Source organism: Lepus europaeus, chromosome 11, assembly GCF_033115175.1.
Source record: "Lepus europaeus isolate LE1 chromosome 11, mLepTim1.pri, whole genome shotgun sequence".
Taxonomy (NCBI): domain Eukaryota; kingdom Metazoa; phylum Chordata; class Mammalia; order Lagomorpha; family Leporidae; genus Lepus; species Lepus europaeus.
This window is the reverse complement of record NC_084837.1, coordinates 70,801,772-70,826,337: the sequence shown is the minus strand read 5'-3', so window position 1 is coordinate 70,826,337 and position 24,566 is coordinate 70,801,772. Positions and strand designations below refer to the sequence as shown.

The 24,566-nt window shown below is 39.1% G+C and overlaps 1 protein-coding gene across 2 annotated transcripts in view; it reads left to right on the top strand.

Annotated features, from left to right (window-relative positions):
- Positions 1 to 24,566, top strand: part of SECISBP2L (SECIS binding protein 2 like) — a 48,079-nt gene that overhangs the window by 11,725 nt on the left and 11,788 nt on the right. The window contains exons 3-14 of one of the 2 annotated variants that reach the window (XM_062205872.1): positions 1,051 to 1,375; positions 2,962 to 3,094; positions 9,263 to 9,492; positions 9,768 to 9,792; positions 10,130 to 10,245; positions 12,923 to 13,057; positions 14,813 to 14,893; positions 15,403 to 15,570; positions 15,713 to 15,854; positions 18,462 to 18,631; positions 20,029 to 20,161; positions 23,434 to 23,596. In XM_062205872.1, coding sequence (XP_062061856.1) covers positions 1,051 to 1,375; positions 2,962 to 3,094; positions 9,263 to 9,492; positions 9,768 to 9,792; positions 10,130 to 10,245; positions 12,923 to 13,057; positions 14,813 to 14,893; positions 15,403 to 15,570; positions 15,713 to 15,854; positions 18,462 to 18,631; positions 20,029 to 20,161; positions 23,434 to 23,596 — 1,821 coding nt within the window. Of the gene's footprint in view, positions 1 to 1,050; positions 1,376 to 2,958; positions 3,095 to 9,262; positions 9,493 to 9,767; positions 9,793 to 10,129; positions 10,246 to 12,922; positions 13,058 to 14,812; positions 14,894 to 15,402; positions 15,571 to 15,712; positions 15,855 to 18,461; positions 18,632 to 20,028; positions 20,162 to 23,433; positions 23,597 to 24,566 lie in introns of both variants that reach the window. The other variant, XM_062205870.1, reaches the window with a different exon arrangement.

Here is a 24,566-nt window from a genome sequence, read left to right as displayed (position 1 = left end):
GGGCCCAAGCACTTGGGCCATCTTCTCCTGCTTTCCAAGGCGCATTAGCAGGGAGCTGGATTGGAAGTGGAATAGTCAGGTCTTGAATCAGCACCCATATGGGATGCTAGTGTTGCAGGTGGTGGCTTTACCCGCTATGCCACAATGCAGACCCTGATAAGTTTATTTTCTTGCCTTACCAAATAATTTGGAGAATACATGAGTGAGACTGCAGATTAGTTTAAAATATTTTTAGAATTTTAAGAGATACTTTTCCATTTTGCTTTGTCACAAGATTATTGAATACTTTGTCACGGGAATATTGAAGAAAAATTCTGTGCTTCAACTCCCCCCAGCTCAGACTCCTCATTCATCAGCAGCACTGTGCAGCAAGGGGATGCTGAGGCTGGAAGACTCTTGCTGGTTCTTTATAGGAACCCTATTAGAAGAAGCTGTAGTGCTGGAGATAAGATGTCAGTGGACAAGTTTTCTTTTTCTCTTCTTTTCTCTAGACCTGGAGTATTCTTTCATTGCTAAAGAGGGGAGCCAGGAAAACAGGTGGACTTTGCTAAGTGGTTAGGAAGGATGGGAAAGAGGAGGCCCTGGGGTTGAACAGAAAATGAGAGAGGAATTCAGTCATCCTGTGTAATGATGATCTTACACAATAATCACCTTGCTTTGCTTTTTGCAAGAGGCAGTCACAGTTGTTAGCATTGATGGGAACCTTGCACTGTTGTTTGCTTACCCAGCAGCAAGATGTTTAATTTTTAAGCAGAAGTTTCTTGAGAAGGCTGAGGGCAGAGTTACATACAAATAATAATAGTTTGTGGAATGCCATAAAACTCATCAGGTTGGATTCCTTTATACTGTCATTTAAATGTTTATTGCATGTACCTAATCTCTAATTCAAGCAAAGAAATTTGTAAGATGGTAATTTTGTCCCTTTTCCCAGGCTCATGAAGCCACTGTTTGTTCTCATTTCTCTTTTATTAAAAAAAAGTTAAGAGATTTTGTTTTAGTTTGTTTTTAGACTTGTAAATAGATTTGTTCTTGTTTTATTTGGTTTTGCAGACAATTTCCTCTATATAACAATGATATACGATGGCAGCAGCCCAATCCAAACCCCACTGGACCATACCTTGCCTACCCCATTATATCTGCTCAGCCACCTGTTTCGACAGAATATACATATTATCAGCTGATGCCAGCGCCATGTGCCCAAGTTATGGGTTTCTATCATCCTTTTCCTACACCTTACTCCAGCACCTTTCAAGCTGCAAATACTGTAAATGCTGTAACCACAGAATGTACTGAGCGTCCAAGTCAGCTTGGACAGGTCTTCCCATTGTCCAGTCACCGAAGCAGAAACTGTAATAGAGGGCCAGTGGTACCAAAAGTAAGTGGCTGTTTTTGATTGGATTTTCCATCTAATATTTCTTTGCTAATACTTGTATAAGTAATCTATTTCTTGCATTGATTGACCTTTAATGCTGATTTTACTACAGAGCATCTCATTCACTAATATAGTATCAAGAGTATGTTATTTAAAAATAATTTTTCTGTCTTGTTTATTGTTCCTTCACTTTTGATTGGTGATGTGATTAAGTCATCTTTATGATCCTTCCAAGAACTTTACATAAACACAATGCACAAGTCTGTCTGAGTTATTTTAATTTAGTCATGAAAATTGCATGGTGACACCAACGTTAATAAATGGTTAGTGTGGATCCTATGCTAATGGGATTGAACAGCTCATGCACTTCAAGATATTTTAGTGTTCAGATATCAGCAGGAGACATTCTTCTGGAAAAAAATTTGTGATTCCTTAGATCCCTTCAACTTCATTGGTTCAGTTCTATGAATTTTTAGAACTGCACAGGAATAGCACTTTGTTAGTTGAGAGGTACTTTGCTGTTCCATGAATAAGGCGTCTCCTAAGGCTGGAGAAAGTGCAGATAGCATATGAAGCCTCTTTTATTCAGGGCAGCCATTTAATTAAGTTTAAAACACACACACATGAGAAATTAAGGGTTATTGTAGGCTACTTTTTCATTGTGACCTTAATTTTAAAGCTAATAAGAGGAAAAGCCATGTTTTTAGTCAGCACTTTTGAGCTCCTAGAAGACACATCTTATGAGTATACCATCAAAGGATTGATGCTTTCCCTGCATTCCATTAGCCCAGCTTCTTTAGTGAAGAAAAAAAAAAAACTGTACTTCCTCTTCACATAATTTTTACAAATTAAAAACAAATAAGCAGCTGAGGTTATTTTGAGAAGTTTGTAGTCGTTCATGGAAGCACTCAGAGTCAGGGGACATCCTTTGAGTCCTCTGAGAATGAGAAGGTAAGTACTGGAAGTCCGATAATAGTATATAGTTCCAGATGTTCAAGGAATGTAATTTCTCAGAATGCACTTCTAGTTTAAATTAGGAAGTTATAGAAGTTAAATTCAGCATTCTGTTTTATATATTGCTATTGAGTGATGAACACTCATATTTTAAAAAGTCAAGGAAGGATTAGCTTATATATATATATATATATAAATAATATATATTTTCTTTCTGAATTCTGAAGCAGATTTTTTTTTGGACATTATTATTAAACTAAAATTTAGTGTTGGGATGTCATAATCCTTTTTATTACCCTTTTAAATGCGTAGAACCCCACATATGATATGATTATACCCTTGTTATTTATTATTTATTAAGAAAATAAAAAAATGCAAGTAACAAGAGTGGATTATAGTTTATTTGTCATAGTAGTGTTAACAGCTATTAGAAAAATGTGTGTAAGTATGGTTATACTATATTATTTAGCCTACCAGCCTTCTTTGCATATAATTTCATGAAATACTAATAGTAACTTTTTCCCCACACCAAGTTAGAACATACATTTAATGTATTTTTTAAGTAAATGTCTATTTTATAGTGTTTGGCATACTGAATAGTTTTTTTTTTTAATTTATTTAATTTAAATCAGCAGCAGCTTTTACAACAGCACATAAAAAGCAAAAGACCTCTGGTGAAAAATGTAGCTACTCAGAAAGAAACAAATGCAATGGGTCCTGATAATCGATCCAAAATTGTGCTTTTGGTGGACGCTTCACAGCAAACTGGTAAGGCAGAGGTTCTTAAGTCACTGATTTTACCTTTTTTCGTACATAGACTTTACAATTGTACACTACCTTTCAGGATTCTAGACTTTTCATCCTTTGATTTGTCTTGCCATTTTGTGAAATTCTCTAGGAGGCATAAAACAATGTTCTTTCAACTTGTATGTACCGTTTGGAGCAGAATTTGAGGTTTCCTTTTGCCTTTGTAGTAGTGGGGCTGTTCAGAAATCAGAGATGTAATTTTGCACATACTAGAAATTTGAGTGATCCATTTTGGTAGAAATCAAAATTGATTGTGTTTTTTATTACTAGTTTACAACTTTTTATAAATCATTCTAAAATTGTATAACGTTTTTTAGAAATAACTTAGTACTGAGTTTTCTTTGCCACATGTAAGCATAGATCTGAACCAAACCTGTGAATGACATCTATATTCTGTCACACAAAGAAAAAGTTCAGTCAGATGTAGTGTCAACATTTTTTAGAGGACTGTATCAGCATTAAATAAAAAAAAAAACAACTTTATCCTGGCAATAAATAATTTTTTTTTGACAGGCAGAGTTAGAGAGAGAGACAGAGAGAAAGGTCTTCCTTTTCTGTTGGTTCACCCTCCAAAGGACCGCTGCGGCCAGAGCTACGCAGATCCGAAGCCAGGAGCCAGGTGCTTCCTCCTGGTCTCCCATGCGGGTGCAGGGCCCAAGGACCTGGGCCATCCTCCACTGCACTCCCAGGCCACAGCAGAGAGCTGGACTGGAAGAGGAGCAACCAGGACAGAATTCGGTGCCCCAACCGGGACTAGAACCCGGGGTGCCGGTGCCGCAGGCGGAGGATTAGCCAAGTGAGCTGCGACGCCAGCCAATAGTTAATTAACATTCTTATAACATTCTAGATAGTTACTATTTTATTTCATGAAATTCTAATTTGTATCTCTGGCCTCCGCTTCTTATTTGTAGAGTAGATGTTTGTTTACTCTGACCCACTGTCACTGACTATAACAAAAAGTTCTTTTTTTCCTAATTTTTTTAAAATATTTTTTTAAAGATTTATTTATTTGAAAGAGTTAGAGAGAGAAAGAGAAAAAGAGTACTTCTAGCTGTTGGTTCACTCCCCAAATGACTGCAACAACGAGGCTGAGCTAGGCTGGAACCAGGAGCCAGGAGCTTCATCCAGCTTCCCATATAAGTGCGTGGGCCCAAGCATTTGAGTCATCTACTGCTTTCCCAGGTGGATTAGCAAGGAGCTAGATTAGAAATGGAGCAGCCAGGACTCAAACCAGTGTCCATGTGGGATGCTGGCATTGCAGGTGGTAACCTGTTATACCACAAAGTTATCCCCCCAAAAAATCCTTGTTAATGATCCAAGACAAACAATTAGAGCTGTTCAAAGGCACGTTTACTTTTTATTTCTGTATAGCCTATACTCAGATAAGGTTTGATAATGAGTCATTTGGCTTATGCTTTATTTTCATTTGGGTTGTGCCTTTTCTTTTGGATGACTATTCCAATTTCTTTTACAGTTGCTTAGATCCATTAGGAACAGAGAAAGGATCTAGGAATCAGTTAAATCTTGTTGATATTATGGTCACTGTGGTTTGTAGTAAGATGAACAGATTCTGACGGGTGCTTAGGGGGTGTATGGAAAAGGTTGATTGCTATGTGATATATTTAAATTTTTTCTGTTCTGGTCGTTCCTAGTCATAGTGTCCATTTCTGATGCTCTCAACCCTGGGAAAGCCATTAGAAATTACCTTCCTGGGGGTGGTTATTGGACCTAGCAGTTCAGCTGCCCAGTGGGATGCCCATGTCGCTTACCAGAGTGCCTGGGTTTGAGTACTGCCTTGCTCCCCATTCTTGCTTCCTGTTAACGTACATCTTGGGGGTGATAGCTCAGTTAGTTGGGTTCCTGCTACCCAAGTAGGAGACATGGATTGAGTTCCTGGCTTCTAGGCAATTGCAGAGTGAACCAATGGATGAAAGCTCTGTCTCTGCCTCTTAAAAAAAAAAAAGTACTAAACATTGTCCCTGTCTAGTTTTGTCCTTAACTTACCAAATGATAAGCTTTATGAAGTATTAGAATTAGAAAGTGGGGAGTGGGTGTCTAGCCTGCTGTACCCCACATCAGAGTGCCTGGGTTCAACCCCTAGCTCTGGCTCCTGACTCCAGCTTCCTGCAAATACAGACCTTGGGAGATAGCAGGTGATGGCTCAAGTAATTAGATTTTGGGGCCAACGCTATGGCATAGTAGATTAAGCCTCTCATATGGGTACCGTTTCAAGTGCAGACTGCTTTACTTCCAGTCCAGCTCTCTGCTAACGGCCTGGGAAAGTAGCAGAAGACAACCCAAGTGCTTGGGCCCCTGCATCCACGTGGGAGACCCGGAAGAAGCTCCTGGCTCCTGGCTTCGGATTGGCCCAGCTCTGGCCATTGTAGCCATTTGGGGAGTAAAGACCTACCTCTCTCTCTCTCTCTCTCTCTCTCTCTCTCTCTCTCTCTCTCTAACTCTGCCTCTCAAATAAATAAATAAATCTTTTTTAAAAAATAAGTAATTAGGTTTCTGTCAACCATATAGAAGACCTTTGGGATGTGAACTGGCAAATGGAAGGACTGTTTCTGTCTCTTGTCTCAAGCAAAATGAAAAATAAGGTTAAACTAAAAAATTGTGAAAGAATTAGATGATAAAAAGATAAAAGGCATAAAAAGATAAAAAGTCATAATTTAAATAGAAGACTGTACATTCTTATTGGTACTTTCATTTTTAGTTTGCTTTTACTTTCTGGGTATTAATTTATGTCAGAGAAAGAATTATGTGTTATGTAACAAATTTGTCTTTTCATTTGTAACAAATTTTTACTTTTGCACATACGCTTATATTATTTAGTATGAGTTTAATAAGATAGCTAGATGTGAAATAATATATTAAAGTTAATTGCATTTCAGTGAGCCATCAGCCAACAAAATTTGTTTATTTTTTTTAATGGATTTATTTATTTATTCGAAAGTCAGAGTTACACAGAGAGAGGAGAGGCAGAGAGACAGAGAGAGTTCTTCCATCCGATGGGTCACTCCCTGATTGGCCGCAGCGGCGGAGCTGTGCCTATCTGAAGCCAGGAGCCAGGAGCTTCTCCCATGTGGGTGCAGGGGCCCAAGGACTTAGGCCATCTTCCACTGCTTTCCCAGGCCATAGCAGAGAGCTGAATCGGAAGTGGAACAGCCAGATCTCGAACTGGCACCCATATGGGATGCTGGCACTTCAGGCCAGGGTGTTAACCTGCTGCACCACGGCGCTGGCCCCAGCCAGCAAAATTTAAGGCAACATATAATTTACAATAGCAAAAGAAATAGTTTCTGGAAATAAATCTTGGAGATGTCTAAGATATAATATGTATAAAACCATAAGACTTTTACCGTAGGACCTTAGAAAAACCTGTATATTCATACAAGATGATTTGCAATTTTAAGTCAGTTTTCCTTGAGTTAGTCTATACATTTAGTGCAATCCTGTTAAAAATTTTAGTAGGAATTTTTGGACTATTTGACAGATTCTAAAACAGGAGCAGTGGTTTGAGAAGAGCCAACACATCCCTGGGAAAGAACCTTTCCATTATACATTAAGACTTATACAGGGTCAGCGCTGTGATGCAGAGAGTTAAAGGCCTAGCTTGCAGCGCCAGCATCCCATATGGGCACCAGTGCGAGTCCCTGTTGCTTCTCTTCTGATCTATCTCTCTGCTGTGGCCGGGGGAAGCAGTAAAAGATGGCTCAAGTTCTTGGGTCCCTGCGCCCATGTGGGAGACCTGGAAGAAGCTCCCGGCTCTTGGCTTCAGATCAGCTCAGCTCTGGCCGTTGTGGTCATTTGAGGAGTGAACCAATGGAATGAAAGACCTCTCTCTGGCTCTACCTCTCTCTATACTCTGTCTTTCAAATTAATAAAACAAAAAGACTTCTTAAGCCACCTTGAATCCTATAGGTTGAATTATCAGTGCCATACACAAAAACTGAACAGAACAGAAAGCCCAGAAATAGACCCCGCCCATATGGAAATGCATGGCACATGACAGACAGTGTTAACTCTGATTTATACCTCACGTGAATCTATTTCAGATGGATTAAGGACTTAATGGGCAAACCAATGGTAGAAAAAAAGTAAGTGCAGATGTCATGATTGCCAAGAGGAAGCTCTTTTTGAAATTTTGATTATTAAAAGTGAATAAGTCAGCTGGCGCTGCAGCTCACTTGGCTGATCCTCCGCCTGCGGCACCGGCACCCTGGGTTCTAGTCCCGGTCGGGGCGCCGGATACTAGTCCCCGTTGCTCCTCTTCCAGTCCAGCTCTCTGCTGTGGCCCAGGAAGGCAGTGGGGGATGGCCCAAGTGCTTGGGCCCTGCACCTGCATGGAAGACCAGGAGGAAGCTCCTGGCTTTGGATCGACGCAGTGCCGGCCGTGGCAGCCATTAGGGGAGTGAACCAACGGAAGGAAGACCTTTCTCTCTGTCTCTCTCTCACTGTCTATAACTCTACCTGTCAAATAAAAAAAGTGAATAAGTCAAAAAGAGTAAGTCACAAACTTGGAAAAGATTTTTGCCATGTATATAATTGACAAAGGATTAATCTATAAAAAGAATTCATATTAATTAAGAAGTGATCCCATCCTATAATTGGAGTCCCTGGGGCACAGTGCGAGGCATCAGAAAGAAGTTGTCAGGTCTATAGGGTTCTTTGTTTTGACCTAAACACCCAATCATATGAATGTATCCAAATGGAATTTCCCCCTAGAAGAGAAGGGGCTGTTTGATTAAAGATGCACATTAAAGCAGTGCCAAAAAAACACTGTCCAGTAGCAGGTGATGAGTCTTAAAAAGTACAGTACACCCATTCAGTAATACAGAGCTATATTACAGTATTTTTTTTAATAAAAGATTTATTTATTTGAAAGAGTTACAGAGAGAAGGGGGAGAAAGAGAGAGAGATATTTTTTATCTGCTGGTTCACTCCCCGGATGACCTCAAGTGCCAGAGCTGAGCCTGGCTGAAGCCAGGAGCTTCATCTGGGTCTCCCAAATGGGTCTAAGCACTTGGGCCATCTTCATCTGCTTTTCCAAGCACATTAGCAAGAAGCTGGATTGGAAGAGGAGCAGCCGGGACTAGAACTGGCACCCATATGGGATGCTGGTGCCGCGGGCAGAGGATTAACCTACTGAGCCACAACACCAGGCCCAGCAGTATTGTTCTTTTTTTTTTTTCTTTATTAAGATTTTTATTTATTTATTTGACAGGTAGAGTTACAGACAGTGAGAGAGAGACAGAAAGGTTTTCCTTCCATTGGTTCACTCCCCAAATGGCCACAATGGCTGGAGCTACGCTGATCTGAAGCCAGGAGCCAGTTGCTTCTTCCTGGTCTTCCATGTTGGTGCTGGTACCCAAGCACTTGGGCCACCCCCCACTGCCTTCCTGGGCCACAGCAGAGAGCTGGACTGGAAGAGGAGCAACTGGGACTAGAACCCGGCGCCCATATGGGATGCTGGTGCCACAGGTGGAGGATTAACCAAGTGAACCATGGCACCGGCCCCCAAGCAGTATTGTTTTTAATAGCATTTTTTTTTCAAAGCAATGCAAGTGTCTTATTAATGGTACAATTAGGGTAAATTCATTATGGTGTATTTATTCTGCATTCCAGTGACGTTAATGAATTTCAGCCACATGCACCTAAAGCAGGTCAGAGAAGAATATCAACAGTATGATTTTTAAAAATAAAGTTAAGAACTGCAGAATTACACAATTTATGTTTTCTGAATTTAAAATCTATAGTTAAACTAGCAGAATGATAAATACAGAATTCTGAATAGAGGTAATCTCTGCAGATCAAAGAGGATGTGGTAGTGGTTACAGGGCACACAGCGAACTTCAGATGATTGCGATGTTCTCTTTCTTAAATGGCTGGTGGTTGTTAAAAGTGTATTAATGATAAAAATATTTCATTCTCTTTTCATCATAACTTGTTAAAAGTGTCAGGAACATCTTACCTTTGCACGTTCTTTTTAAAAAGTCATCACCTATACCTATTTCTCCTTTTAATTAAAGCTTGACATGTTTATTTTCTTATGCCCTTAATGATGATTTAACAAGAATTTATCACTTTGGTCACCACAAAGAATTGTTGCACTTTGTTTTCTTGTAGATTTCCCATCAGATATCGCTAACAAGTCTCTCTCAGAGAGCACTGCCACGATGCTGTGGAAGTCCAAAGGCAGAAGGAGAAGAGCATCCCACCCCACTGCTGAATCTTCTAGTGAGCAGGGCGCTAGTGAGGCTGACATTGACAGTGATAGTGGTTACTGTAGTCCCAAACACAGCAACAACCAGCCTGCAGCAGGGGCTTTGAGAAATCCTGAATCTGGGACTATGAATGTATGTACCATGACCTTGATTTCTGCATTATTCATTGACATCAGTATCATTTTTGCATCCTCTACTAATGCTTAAGTATCTATATTCATTAACAATTTCTATAATAATAGGATAGTTAAAAATGTATATTATTAATAGAAATTATTTATGAAAAAATATTCTGATTTAATAAGCATGCTTTTACAGTACATTAACTTATGAAGTGTTTTGCAATGTATATAATGTAGACAGACTCTAAGTAGAAAATAATTCTTTTCTTTTTTTTTTTTTTTAAGCATGTGGAGTCATCCGTCTGTGCAGGTAATTATTTTATGCATAGTGTTTTTGGTATACTTTCATTCATGTCAGAATTTCCTTTTTTAGCATGAATCTTATTGATACTGCAAGAAAACATTAGAAATCTTTCAGGGATTCAAATGATTTCTAAATATAGGTTTGTCAAGCAAATTGAGAAAATGCCAGCTGGGAGTATTCTGCAAGATGACACATATTACTAAGAACCAGTATATCACTTAAAATTTAAAGAAAAATACATAGCATTAAATTTTGACTGAATTACGTACATGAAGGTAGGAAAATATTTAGGTTTTGACATCTTTTGTAAGTGAGTCATATACTTAAATCTCATTTGTTACAGGTGGTGTAAATTGGTCCAGTGTAACCTGCCAGGCAACTCAGAAAAAACCTTGGATGGAAAAAAATCAAACATTTTCTAGAAGTGGAAGGCAAACTGAACAAAGAAACAATTCACAGGTAATTTGAACTGGGTTGTAGAAATCTGTGATTAAGTATGAGAGGAATTATTTTAAATGTGTTAATAATAGTGAGCTAACATGATGTCTGAAACATTTCAAAGTGGCTTAACCAATAAAATTTATTTAAATAATGAAACGAAATGATAACAACTTGAAAAACAGCGGTGAGTATGTGAGTAAGGAATAGTGGCATTTCCCCGGTGATGGTTGCCTGCTGCTGTAATGTGGCCTGATTGGGCAGCTTGCTTCAGGCCATGAGCAAGGTCTAGCTGCAGTGTAGCAAGCAGGCTACACATGGCCATGAACTTCTATTAGCTGTATCTGCCTGCATTGGCTGGCTGTGAAGTCGGGGAGTTGTTTATTGGTCAGTATAATCCTTTTCATTTCTTTATATAGACTTCCTAGATTCCTTAATCAAGTTAAGGAATTAAAGCTATCATAGAATAGATTTGTGGATTAAGTTTCCCCATGACTTGCCTGTTTATTTGTCTCCCTGAAAGGAAGTACTTTAGATCTACTTTAGCATTAATTAGGCTGTTAGGAGAACAAACAGAATAATGCCCTCTGCCCTGTAGTGATTGCAAAAAGGAATTGTTGTTTGCTTCAGGCGTGTGAGGCAATCTAGCTCATTAAAAACAAAAGAGCTAAAACAAGAACCATGTATATAGTTTAAACAAAATCTACAAAATGTTTACTTTTATGTGCTGAAATTTTCTGTTGAAACTGTAACTGTTAGTCTTGCTAAGTTTTCAGTCTTGATACCATTTGTGGTATCAGTAGCCTACTGGAGTGGAAATAATACTGAAGTGAAAAAACATTTTATCTCTGTCTCAAAACTGATAAGAAGAGATAAATTGCAAAAAAAAGAGAATTATGCAAATACATGGGGTATGTTAAGCTTATTTTTATCTCTCTCTTCTTTCCAGAAGTGGATCCAAGTGCTGACAGCATGTTTGTTTTCTTTCCTACTTCTGATGATTTGTTATTCATGTGCATTTCTTAAGTATATATTTAATTTTTAAGATGCATAATCTTTTTATCTTCTTTTAAGTCAACTTTTTTCCCCTTTTGAAATTTATGATTATTTTTGGGCTTCAGAAATCTTCTAGAAATCAAATATTTGTATTATCCGATGCTTTTTTATGGGGTAATGTTTCAAGACATTTTAATCTGAGATTTATTTTAATGTGTGATAAAATATGATAGTCTTATTTTCATGCATGATAAAACATAATGGTGTCGATTTCCAAAGCAGTTAATTAGTTGTCCTAACTTTGTAACCCTTCTTTCCTCTAGTTCACGCTTCCATTTTAGTTATTTGCTAATTTCTTCTGGCCTAAGTTTTGTTTCTGGGCTGTTTGCTTTGTTCCATTTTTCCGATTTTTCACCTATTTTATAGTTTAATTGTGATGATTTTAAACCTTTTCAAAAACCTGTTTAATATTTGAAAAAGGCAGATCATTTTCTATGTGCTAGTATAACTTTAATTTTAAATGATGAGGAGAATATGAAAACTTTTGTTTAAAAAAGACTCATTTATTTGAAGGGCAGAGTCACAGAAAGGCAGAGGCAGAGGCGGGAGCAGAGAGAGGTCTTCCATCTGCTGGTTCACTCCCCAAATGGCCGCAACAGCCAGAGCTGAGCTGATCCAAAGCCAGGAGCCAGGAACTTTTTCTGGGTCTCCCACGCGAGTGCAGGGGCCCAAGGACTTGGACCATCTTAAACTATTTTCCCAGGCCATAGCAGAGAGCTGGATTGGAAGTGGAGCAGCCAGGACTTGAACTGGCGTCCATATGGGACCAGCACTGCAGGTGGCAGCTTTACCCACTATGCCACAGCACTGGCCCCTCTTTTTTTTGTTTTTTTTTAAAGATTTTATTTATGTATTTAAGATGCAGAATTATAGACAGAGGGGGAGACAAGAGAAAGGTCTTCCATCTGCTGGTTTACTCCCCAAATGGCCACAATGGCTGGAGCTAGACCAATCTGAAACCAGGAGCCAGGAGCTTCTTCCAGGTCTCCCTCATGGATACAGGGGCCCAAGCATTTGGGCTGTCTTCCACTGCTTTCCCAGGCCATAGTCAGAGAGCTGGATCTGAAGAAGAGCAGCTGGGACACAAACCAGCGCCCATATGGGATGCCAGTGTTGCAGGCAGAGGCTTAGCCTACTATGCTACAACGCTGGCTGCCAGTTTTGACTTTTTAGAACAAATCATACACATAATGAAAACTCATTAAGTTGTGGCACTTTTGTATACTCTTCTGCAAATATGTTATACTTCATTAAAACATTTACTGGCCGGCACCGTGGCTCAACAGGCTAATCCTCCACCTTGTGGCACCAGCACACCGGGTTCTAGTCCCGGTTGGGGCGCCGGATTCTATCCCGGTTGCCCCTCTTCCAGGCCAGCTCTCTGCTATGGCCCGGGAAGGCAGTGGAGGATGGCCCAAGTGCTTGGGCCCTGCGCCCGCATGGGAGACCAGGAGAAGCACCTGGCTCCTGGCTTCGGATCAGCTTGATGCGCCGGCCACAGCGGCCATTGGAGGGTGAACCAGCGGCAAAAAGGAAGACCTTTCTGTGTCTCTCTCTCTCACTGTCCACTCTGCCTGTCCCAAAAAAAAAAATTTACTTAAAAATAATAACGATTTACTTTTCCCCTCTGTGATTTATTTAGGTTGGATTCAAATGTCGAGGACATAGTACTTCCTCAGAAAGAAGACAGAATTTGCTGAAGAGACAAGATAATAAGCATTTAAACTCTAGTCAGTCCCATAGAAGTGACCCAAATTCTGAATCTTTATATTTTGAGGTATTTTTTTTCAAACTTTCTAAACTGTTTTAGAAAATGCTTGCATTAAGATATTAATTTGTTAATTTGTAAACACTGAAAGTACTTTTTGTGTTTTAACATGTGACTGTACTATTAATTATAAATTACTCAAAAATACTGTTTGTCTTGATTATATATATTAGTCTAACGTTAACTTCATTAATGTTAATTTTTTATACATTTTTGTAATATGTGTTTGTTATTTTGAGGTTATGTGTAGAGGTAGATCTTAATTTTTATTGCTATTATTTTGTGCATTTCTAAGATTTTTCAAATTTGAATAATTTAATCTAGTTCATTTGTGCTGCCAGTGAAGGGGATTTTAGAAAAATGGCTATTGTACTTTCTCTAATAGGCAGACAGTTTATATTCTAATTGCACTGTTTCTTTTGCTTATTCATCTAACCAACTCTTGTGGTGGCCTATCGTATACATGTAAAATATTTTTTGAATGATACATTAAAGTAAAAGGACATACTATCCTCAGGGAAGTTTATTGTATAGTAAAGGAGTATAGACACATACACACTGAATATGGTTAGAGTTGAAAGGAGAGACAAGTCACTTGGGGTTTAGGGTAGGGTAGGAATAACATTTGGAAAAGATTTTAAAGAATTAAGGAGACTTTGGTTTTGTATAGATGTTTTCTACCAAACATCTCCAGTAACTCACTTCAGTAACTCATTTTGAGTGGATCATAGATTGTATAAAATGAGTTAATAGGTGGAGATTAAACTAGAAAACTCACTTGAGGCCAGAGGATAGAGATGAATACTGTGTTAGATAAGTTAGTGCTTGACCTAAAGGACTTGAGTGTACATCTCCATTGTTCTATCAGGAATAGTTTTAGGATGTCTGATATGTCTGATTTTTTGTTTTTGAAAAATTCTAATTATTTATTTGAAAGGCTGAGTGATGGAAAGAGGGAGAGACAGAGAGAGTGAGAGAGATAGCACTCTTCTGTGCACTGGGTCACTCCCCAAATGGCTGCAATGGCCAGGGTTCCAGTTGGCCTGGAACTTCTTCCCAGTCTCCCATGTGGATGGCAGGGGCCCAAGTACTTTGCTGCTTTCCTATGCAGATTATTAGGGAGCTGGATCAGAGGTGGAGCAGCCAGGATTCAAAGTGACACTCCAATATGATGTCAGTGTCACAAGCTGTGGCTTAACCCACCATGGTACAACACTGGCCCCAGTATGTCCGACTTTGGCAGTTTTATTACATGTAGTATTGTATGATTGGTTCTATATTTCTGTTTAGTTAAAGATATTAGATACAATTTTCAAGAATGGGGGGGATATTGGTTAAGAAGTTAATTTAAATAGAAATGATTTTTTTGCTTTTTAACTTGTAACCCTGTTGATATGTGTATGTAGTAATGCAGGACAGGGAAAATATTAGTAAAACTCATAGACTGTTCAAAATATTTTCTAAATTATCTGAATGTGATAAAGTCCATTTTCCATTTCTTTTTCTTTACTTACTCATGATATAATTATTAATAAAAAATGGAGTAGTAGATGAAGTGGTTCAGAGGGTGAACACATATAGCTATGCCCCTTTGAATAACTGTTTGTGTTTTAGCATGTGAGGAATGAGATTTCCTTTTTAAGAATAATTAAATGGTAGGATCCAACTTCCCCGTTATTCATTACTGTTAAGCATTGTAAGAAGGTTTTCTAAGAAGTCTGCCTTGAACTCTCTATATTTACTTAAAATGTGGAACTATTTTAGGATGAAGATGGGTTTCAAGAACTAAATGAGAATGGAAATACTAAGGATGAGAATATTCAACAGAAACTCTCTTCAAAAGTAGTAAGTGACTCTTTAAAAAGATAAGCAACGTAGAAAATCTTTTGAACTATGAGTATGTTGAAAGGAAACATTAAGGTAAATTTAAAAACTTGGGAGGTAGCTTCATTTATAGGAAACAGTGTTTTAGTACTTACCTTTAGTATTTCTTTTCAACATAGTCAAAACAAAGATACTTTCCCATGAAATCCATAGTCCCATACTAGATAAGAAAATAACCATTAATAAAATGGCATCATACAGTATACAGTCTGTGCAGAAATTGTTCCAATTATTGCAAAATTTTACTGTGGTGCTGTTTTGTTGGATTTCGGTCAGGGTTCCATTGTATTAAGGTCTTTTGTCCCTTTACTTCCCAATCTAAAATGATCCCACCTTCTCACTGTGTTTATGACTTTAAATCTTTTGAAGAGTCTAGTTAAAATGTAGAACATCCCACATTCTGAATCATCTTTCCTTGTGATTAGACTTTTATGAGATTACTAACAAATATTTTTCTTGGGTTGTCATAGTTGGATGATTTACCAGAAAACTCGCCAATCAATATAGTTCAGACTCCAATTCCTATTACCACTTCAGTTCCTAAACGAGCAAAAAGTCAAAAGAAGAAAGCTTTAGCAGCAGCCCTTGCCACAGCTCAAGAATATTCAGAAATAAGTATGGAGCAAAAAAAATTACAGGTATGTAGTCACTTCTGTGAACAAATGTGGTAGTTTATTTGCTAGGTTTAGGGGGATGGATGGAGGAATAGTAAATATCATCTTGACTTGCCATACTTTTATGCTGTAATAAAAAACAAGCATTTTCATGTTTGCCTTGCAGGAAGCTTTATCAAAGGCAGCTGGAAAAAAGAACAAAACGCCCGTGCAGCTAGATTTGGGAGACATGTTAGCTGCTCTGGAAAAGCAGCAGCAAGCTATGAAAGCACGGCAGATTACTAATACCAGACCTCTGTCATATACGGGTAATACCTCAGTCTGCGCAGTTCACTCTTTGGCTTTGCTGTAGTTTATTTTGAGTATTGATGATCTAAAATTTTTAGCTATATATATAAAAGATAAGAAATATATATGTATGTATTTTAAGTCAGTTCAAACCATAATCTCCTTGAAATTGTCCATGTCCCTTCTCTTTGCACATCCTGGCCGTTCTACCTTCCCAACATACAACTACTCAGCTCATCCTTTCCTGCCACCCTAGTAGCCTCTGTCATCATACTTATGGTAGTAGTCTATTAACTACTGCCGCCTTTCCTTCCCCCTGATCCTGTTTGTCTTCAAAGAAATTATCTGTTTAACATACAAGCTGGATTATATTAAATAATAGGTTGTAGCCAAGCTGGATTATATCAGTCCACTGCTTGGAACTCTCCAGTAGCTCTTCATGTCATTTGGAGTGAAGCCAGATTCCTAAGGCTATATCTAAGGTGCCCTGAAGTTCTTTACTTTCGTCATCATCATGATCTCATCTGACACACACTGCCTTCCCTACATTAGCTGTCCTCCGACACACCCTACTGCTCCTAGCTCACTTACCTTTGGACCTGCTATTCCCTCTTGGAATGATTTTTGGATATCTGTATTGTTTGTTCCCACAGGTCTTTCAGATCTCTGCTTAAATGTCAGTTGGCATGCATTTTAAACCAAACACATTTCTTTGTTCTTCACAAGCATTGCGGTCCTCTTAAATATTAAATTGCCCAATTTAAAACCAAATGGCAGGGTCCAGCACTGTAGTGAGGCGGTTAAAGCCGCCGCCTGCAGTGCCAGCATCCCATATGGGTGCCGGTTCAAGTCCTAGCTGCTCCACTTCCAATCCAGCTCTCTGCTATGGCCTGGGAAAGTAGTAAAAGATGGGAAAACAGATGCTCGCCATTTTTGAAATGCTAGCAAGAAGTCTTGGTGATTCCCGTTTGGAATGTAGTTAGTAATGTGCAGTGTAGGTTACAAGTCAGTGAGTTTCACAGAGATGATTGTGGTAGCTCTGGAAATAAGATTATTGGGAGGAAAGGAAGATTAGGAAGATGTTCAGGGGTAAGCCTGTGAAATGCTCAGAATTAAAGGACAAAAGGAAGTGGAACCAGAAAAGACAGACTTGAGAAGAGTAAGAAAAATAGAAGACTACAAAGTCACAGAAGGCAAGGGTGAAATTATGAGAAGGATGTAGTTCTGGTACCAGACACCAAAGAAAACTAGAGAAGTGAAGACTCAGAATTGTATTTGGCAATTGCATGGCTATGTGTGATCTTGACAATGACAGTTTTGAAAGAGTGGGTAGAGTAGAGGCTAGATTTGGGAAGTACTTATGAGAGACTGTTTAGAGTTTGACAAGTAAAGAGCAGGGAGGAATTGTACCTTAGCTTGAGCGGAAGACTGGAAGCCAGTCAAGGGAAGGATTTTGTTGGTTTGTCTTTTTCTCTCCCTTTTTTCTTTCTTTTAGATGATTTTTTTTAGCTGGTTGAGTGGGGTCAGGAAAAGATCCTAGCAGAGGAGATGGGATTAAGAGCACAGATAGGAGCTGGCGCTGTGGTGTAGCAGGTAAAACAGCCGCCTGCAGTGCCGGCATCCCATATGGGCGCCAGTTTGAGTCCTGGCTGAGGCTCCTCTTTCGATCCAGCTCTCTGCTATGGCCTGGGAAAGCAGTGGAGGATGGCCCAAGTCCTTGGGCTCCTGCACCTGTAAAGGAGACCCGGAAGAGGCTCCTGGCTCCAGATTGTCACAGCTCCAGCCATTGTGCCCATTTGGAGCATGAACCAGTGGATGGAAGACCCCACCCCCCACCCCTCTGTGTCTATCTGTCTTTTTCTCTCTCTCTGCCTCTACCTCTGTGTAACTCTGCCTCTCAAATAATTAAATAAATATTTTAAAAAATGATATAACAGAAAGAGCACAGGTGGTCAGTGAACTTTGAACAGGGGTAAGGATGTCTGCCACCTCCTTCCATGTGGTTTGTAGGCTTATACTGGAGAACAGCTTAGGGAAATGGCAGGACATCTCATCTCTGCCAGAGTGAGAAGATTGAGGCTGGAGGCTTAGAAATGTGAAAGGATTGGGGTGGCCACTGGAGAATGAGGACATCGACATAAAAGGCATAAGAAAATTACTGAATCATAGCAAGAGTGTAGCTAAGGGAGGAAAATTAGCACTCTTTACTGACTGACTGAAAGGAGGAGGGGCTGGTAGGCTGCACGTGTATCTTACATGAATTTGAACAGCAGATTCAGTAGAAGTAAGGGAAGTGCAGAGTTTTGAGATTTCAAAGATAAAAAGAAGACCAGTTGCAAGGAATTGCCATGCTTGAGAGTGCCATTCCACGCTAGAACTACTTATTTCTTCCTGCTGTAGGCCTCTGAATTGGTTAGCTATATAATTTTTGTCTCTTTTGTCTTATGGAGGCTGACAAGATAGATAAAAGCTGTACCTGCTGAGGACACTGTGTAATCATGTTCTGCTATTGTGAGATGTGTTTTTTCTACAGGAGGCAAATGTTTGTGTTTTTGTAGATTTAAGTTTGGAAATTCTGAAAGTATGTGGCATTGTCCATAGCAGTTAATGTTCTTGTTTGTTTTTAGTGGTGACTGCAGCTTCTTTTCACCCTAAAGACTCAACTAACAGAAAATCTTTCACCAAAAGTCAGCCCTGTGTGACATCCTTTAATTCTTTGGACATTACTTCCTCTAAGGCAAAAAAAGGAAAGGAGAAAGAAATGGCAAAACTAAAACGACCCACAGCACTTAAAAAGGTAAACCAGGATCTGGGGATGTTTGTATTACAGGATAAACAAGGGTTTTAATTTGTTTTGCAAAAATGGTTGTGATGTAGCAGGCATTTGGTCTAGTGCTTAAGTCGCCAGTTAAGATGCTCATGTCCCACTTGGAGTTCGTGGGTTTGATTCCCGGCCCCTGACTCTGTCCTGCTACTCATGAAGAGTGGGATGAAGTGGTGGTGACTCAGCAGTGGGGTTCAAGCCATGCACTTGAGAGATCTGGACTGAGTTCTCAGTGACGTTGGCCCAGCCAGTGTTGCCCTGTGGGCATTTGGGGAATGAACCAGCATGTAGCAGGGAGGGAGGAGAAAAAAGAAAAAAAAATTCTGGTGTTTTAAGCTTCATATTATTATGAAGTGTACATAGGCATGCATCTTTATAATGACTAGTTAATTCAAACTTAGGGATATCATCTCCATTGAGATTGTGTTTTGTATGGAACAAGGCCCTGAACAATGAATTCTTTCTAAAAGGTTAAAAAACAACAACAAAAAAACGTGCTTTTAATATACCAAAACCTTAGACTTTAGGAATTAAGAAGCCCTGGATTTGCACTTCATTGCTTTCTATGTATGTAATTTTAGGCAACCTTTCTTATTCTCTTCTTTCGCTTCTATAAATTAGGGGTAATTCCTGCTCTGTTTCACTCATTCTTGTTATTAGGAAGATGAGAATGAGATAATTTATGACCAAATAATTGAAAATGGTAAAATGTTGTAATTGGGTGTTCTGGTTCCCAACTTTTAGATTTATCTCTTTTTTTGGGAAACTCTTATTTGGCACCCTGGATTTAAAGATCGAAGAAAGTGTTGTTTGATAGCTGTGTGTTCTACAGCATTATTGTCTCCCTTTATTTTGTATAAAATATTTTATTCCGCTAACAGTGTCTAAAAGTACATTTCCTTTTGGTCAGTCAGTTTCTATGCAAGACATAGCCAATGAGTATCCTCCGGTGTATGTTTAAATGAACTATTGTACCTGGGCCAATGCTGTCGCATGGTGGGTTAAACTGCCACTCGCAGTGCTGGCATCCCACATGGGTGTTGGTTTGAGTCTTGGCTTCTCCACTTCCAATTCATCTCCCTGCTAATGGGAAAGCAGCAGAAGTTGACTCAAGTGCTTGGGACCCTGCATCCACAGGGGTGACCCAAAAGAAGCTCCTGGCTCCTGGCTTCAGCCTTGCCCAGCCCCAGCTGTTATGGCCATTTGGGGAGTGAACCAGCAGATTTAATACCTTTCTCTCTCTCTGTAACTCTACCTTTCAATTAAAATAAATAATGAACTACTATACCTGTGATATAGTGTGCATTGTAATGATTCAGAACATAGTTGAGGAATGATGAGTAATTGAAGACTGGTACCCTGACTTTTAGGTTATTTTGAAAGAAAGAGAGGAAAAGAAGGGGCGTTTAACTGTGGACCACAATCCTTTGGGATCTGAGGAACCAACAGAAATGCACTTAGATTTTATTGATGATTTGCCACAGGAGATTGTTTCCCAGGAAGGTAAGGGGTCCTCTTCTCCTCCTCTCAGGGAGTGGACGGGAATGTTTTAGTTGATAGATAAATCATCACTGCTCATGCTCCTAACTAGAGGATATTTTCCATATTTTACATAAATTTCTTCATTCTTGAGAGTGGTTTCTTTTGAAGATGCTTTTGTAGGGAGATAGTTAAAGGGAGGGATAGGTGTTACATAGTAGATTGATGGCATTTTGGGAGCTAAAATCCTGAATTTTAATAAACTCAAAATTAAGATCTCACCAGTGCATGAAAAATTTCCTGGAATTTTTACACCTTTTCAGTGTGTATGTTTTATATTCAGTTATCTTTACTTGTGACTCTAAGTTTCATTGAGACATTTTTGTCGGTGCTCTTTCTTGCTTTCAGGGAATTAACACATTTGCCACAATGAGTAGAGAACTGCAAAGCAGAGTCTGGTTGGTCAGTGAGAATCAGTCACCTACATTCAGTAGCCAGCATGATTCCAGGTAGCGACTCAGCGAAGTTGTGCATTTCTTCTAGTGTTTATACTGCAGTGGAAGAAAGAGTTTCTGCTGGCATACATGTATTTATTCCTCAGTTTTTGCAACACATTTATTTTTTTTTTACAAACTAGGAACACTTTTATTTTTTAAATGTATATATTTTTAAAAGTGTGTTCATGTATTTTTTTTAAACTTTTATTTAACAAATATTAATTTCCAAAGTACAGTTTATGGATTACAGTGGCTTCCCCCCAGTAACTTCCCTCCCACCCGCAACCCTCCCATCTCCCACTCCCTCTCCCATTCCATTCACATCAAGATTCATTTCAATTACCTTTTTTTTTGGTAAATAATTTAATGATTTTATTTATTTTTTTCATTTATTAAACTTTTATTTAATGAATATAAATTTCCAAAGTACAGCTTTTGGGTTACAATGGCTTCCCCCCTCCCCTAACTTCCCTCCCACCCGCAACCCTCCCCTTTCCCGCTCCCTCTCCCCTTCCATTCACATAAAGATAAATTTTCAATTCTCTTTATATACAGAAGATCAGTTTAGTATATTAGGTAAAGATTTCAACAGTTTGCCCCATATAGCAACATAAAGTGAAAAAACTACCATTGGAGTACTAATTATAGCATTAAATAACAATGTACAGCACATTAAAGACAGAGATCCTACATAATATTTTTTTAAAATTAATTAATTTTCTATGCCATTTCCAATTTAACACCAGGTTGTTTTTTTTCATTTCCAATTATCTTTATATACAGAAGATCGATTCAGTATATAATTAGTAAAGACCTCATCAGTTTGTACCCACACAGAAACACAAAGTATAAAAATACTGTTTCAGTACTAGTTATAGCATCACTTCACATTAGACAACACATTAAGGACAGATCCCACATGGGGTGTAAGTACACAGTGACTCCTGTTGCTGACTTAACAATTTGACACTCCTGTTCATGGCGTCAGTAATCTCCCTAGGCTCTAGTCATGAGTTGCCAGGGCTATGGAAGCCTTTAGAGTTCGCTGCCTTTGATCTTATTCCGATAGGGTCATAGTCAAAGTGGAAGTTCTCTCCTCCCTTCAGAGAAAGGTACCTCCTTCTTTGATGGCCCCGTTCTTTCCACTGGGATCTCACTCACAGAGATCTTTCATTTAGGTCTTTTTTTTTTTTTTTCCATGATATCTTGGCTTTCCATGCCTACAATACTTTCATGGGCTCTTCAGCCAGATCCGAATGCCTTGAGGGCTGATTCTGAGGCCAGAGTGTTGTTTAAGACATCTGCCATTCTATTACCTTTATAAACAGAAGATCAATTTAGTATATATTAAGTAAAGATTTCAACAGTTTGCACCCACACAGAAATACAAAGTATAATGTACTGTTTGAGTACTAGTTATAGCATTAATTCACATTGTACAACACATTAAGGACAGAGATCCTACATGGGGAGTAAGTGCACAGTAACTCCTGTTGTTGACTTAACAAATCGACACTCTTGTTTATGGCGTCAATAATTACCCTAGGCTCTTGTCATGAGTTTACAACACATTTAAATCTGACTTATGTATAGATTAAGCAGCAGTGTTCATTATTTTTAGAAAAAAGGTTACTTCTAAGGATTGTTCACCTAGGACATACTCGGAATTCCTCTTCGCCATGTATTTGGGTGTATCCATGCATCCATCCATTGTGCAAATGCTTATTGAATGAATACACACTACATGTATTTTAGTAACAAGAATGGGAGAGTGAAGTTAGAGAATGTAAAGATATATAGTGTACAGGTCCTACTATCACTAAGAGCTTACAGTCTGGCAGGGAGATAAGAAGATATAGGTGTGATTCTTCTAACTAATGAATTGGGTACGTAAATCTGAACTACCGTGAGTTGAGCTGTTTAGGAAAAAAGTAGTCATGAAGGAGAATGTGAATGAATGAAGGAGACAGGAGATGAGATCTCAGAATGTGACTGTCAGCACAGAAACAGATTCTTAAGAGACAAGTGGTTGTGGTGCCCAGAGATTTCGGATGGGTATGGAGAAAATGTATTGTCAGCAACAATGAGAATTTTGAGACAATTATAATTCTAGAGGCAGGCGCTGTGGCACAGCAGGTTAAAGCCCCGGCCTGAGGTGCTGGCATCCCATTTGGGCATCAGTTTGAGTCCTAGCTGATCCACTTCCAATCCAGCTCCCTACTAATGCACCTGGGAAAGCAGCAGAGGATGGCCCAAGTGCTTGGGCCCTGCACCCACATAGGAGACCTAGGAGAAAGTCCTGGCTCCTGGCTTGGGATTGGCTCAGCTCTGGCCATTGCAGCCATCTGGGAAGTGAAGCAGCGGGTGGAAGATCTCTCTCTGTCTCTGTCTCTGTCTGTCAAATAAATAAAATCTTCAAAAATAAATTCTAAGGAATAGGTGGGAAAATAAAGGCAAAGGAGATAGGTGATATGATCTAGAAAGAAGTGCAGTTCTTTTGTTCTCTAAATCCTCTATAAAACATGTTTTAGGCAGTTTGGCCTTTTCTTATCTCTTTTACATAGACTTATAGGCTATGCTTGTTTGTTTTAAAGAGCATATTTCAGTAGATAATAGGAAGATAGTATTTTAGTAGTGTTGAGAAATAATTATGATATGACTAATGCCCAACCTTGTTAGCTTCCAGAAAGTTAGGATGCACTCAAAAGACAACTTCCATTCTCAATTGTGTTGATCAGTCTGCAGCTTCTCAGCATTTGAAGTTTTCTGCATTCTTTCCCATCATCTGCTTCTCTACAGATACTGGACTGAGCATGCCCAGTGATACCTCACTCTCTCCTGCAAGTCAGAACTCTCCGTACTGTATGACACCTGTGTCACAAGGCTCTCCTGCTAGTTCTGGGATAGGCAGTCCGATGGCATCTTCAACAATAACCAAAATCCACAGCAAGAGATTTAGAGAGTAAGTATTTTACTTTTTAGGGTGACTAGTTGAAGGATCTTGATTGTGGTTCTGAATTTAGTATTATCTTTGTTACTTGGTAAGCTGAATAAACAAACCACAAAAATTTTAGAATTCTTTCAGGTTTTGTTTTCATAGTTGGTTTTATTACATTTAAAGCATTGCCTTCTGTCAGTGTTTAGTGATTTGACAGTAAACATACTCTCTGGGTATCAGATAGTGTTTTTATCCTGGAAACCTGGCCTCTTGTGTCTTATTTATAAAATGGGGGCAGGCATCTGGTGAAGCAGTGACAGTGTTGCTTGGGACACCTGCAACCCTTCTCAGAGTGCCTGGGGTCGAGCCCTAGCTTCATTTCCAGTTCCAGCTTCCTGTAAATGTGTACCCTGCAAGGCAGCGGGTAATGCTTCAAGCACTTGGGTCCCTGCCACCCATGTAGGAGATTTGGATGGCATTCCCAACTTCTGGCTTCAGTCTGGCTCAATCCTGGGTGTTGCAGGCATTTGGGGAATGAACCGGTGAATGTGAGATGTGTGATCCTTGTCTGTCTTTTCGATACAAATTTTGTTTTAAAGTGTTGCTATGAGTTTTACCCCAGCAAATGCTTTTTTGCTTGTATTATTGGCCCTTCAAAACAACCTCTTTAGGCAGTTAATACCAGGTATCTAAGAGCCTGTTACGCAAGCTATTTTTAAGCAAATGTTCTTAAGTTTTAGAATTGAGATAGAAGATCACAAAATATTATACTCCATGTATGAACAACCTTAAACTAGAAATTATTGTTGTGAAGGGTTCTAGCGTTCGTGTAGATGAATTAATTTTAACTTTAAAAATGACACATAGGGGCAAGTCTTTGCAAGCTGTTGCTTGAGACACCTGCCATCTCATATCAGAGTGTCTGGATTCAAGTCTTGACCCTGCTCTAATTCTAGCTTCCTGTTACTGTGTGCTTTGGGAGGCAGCAAATGAT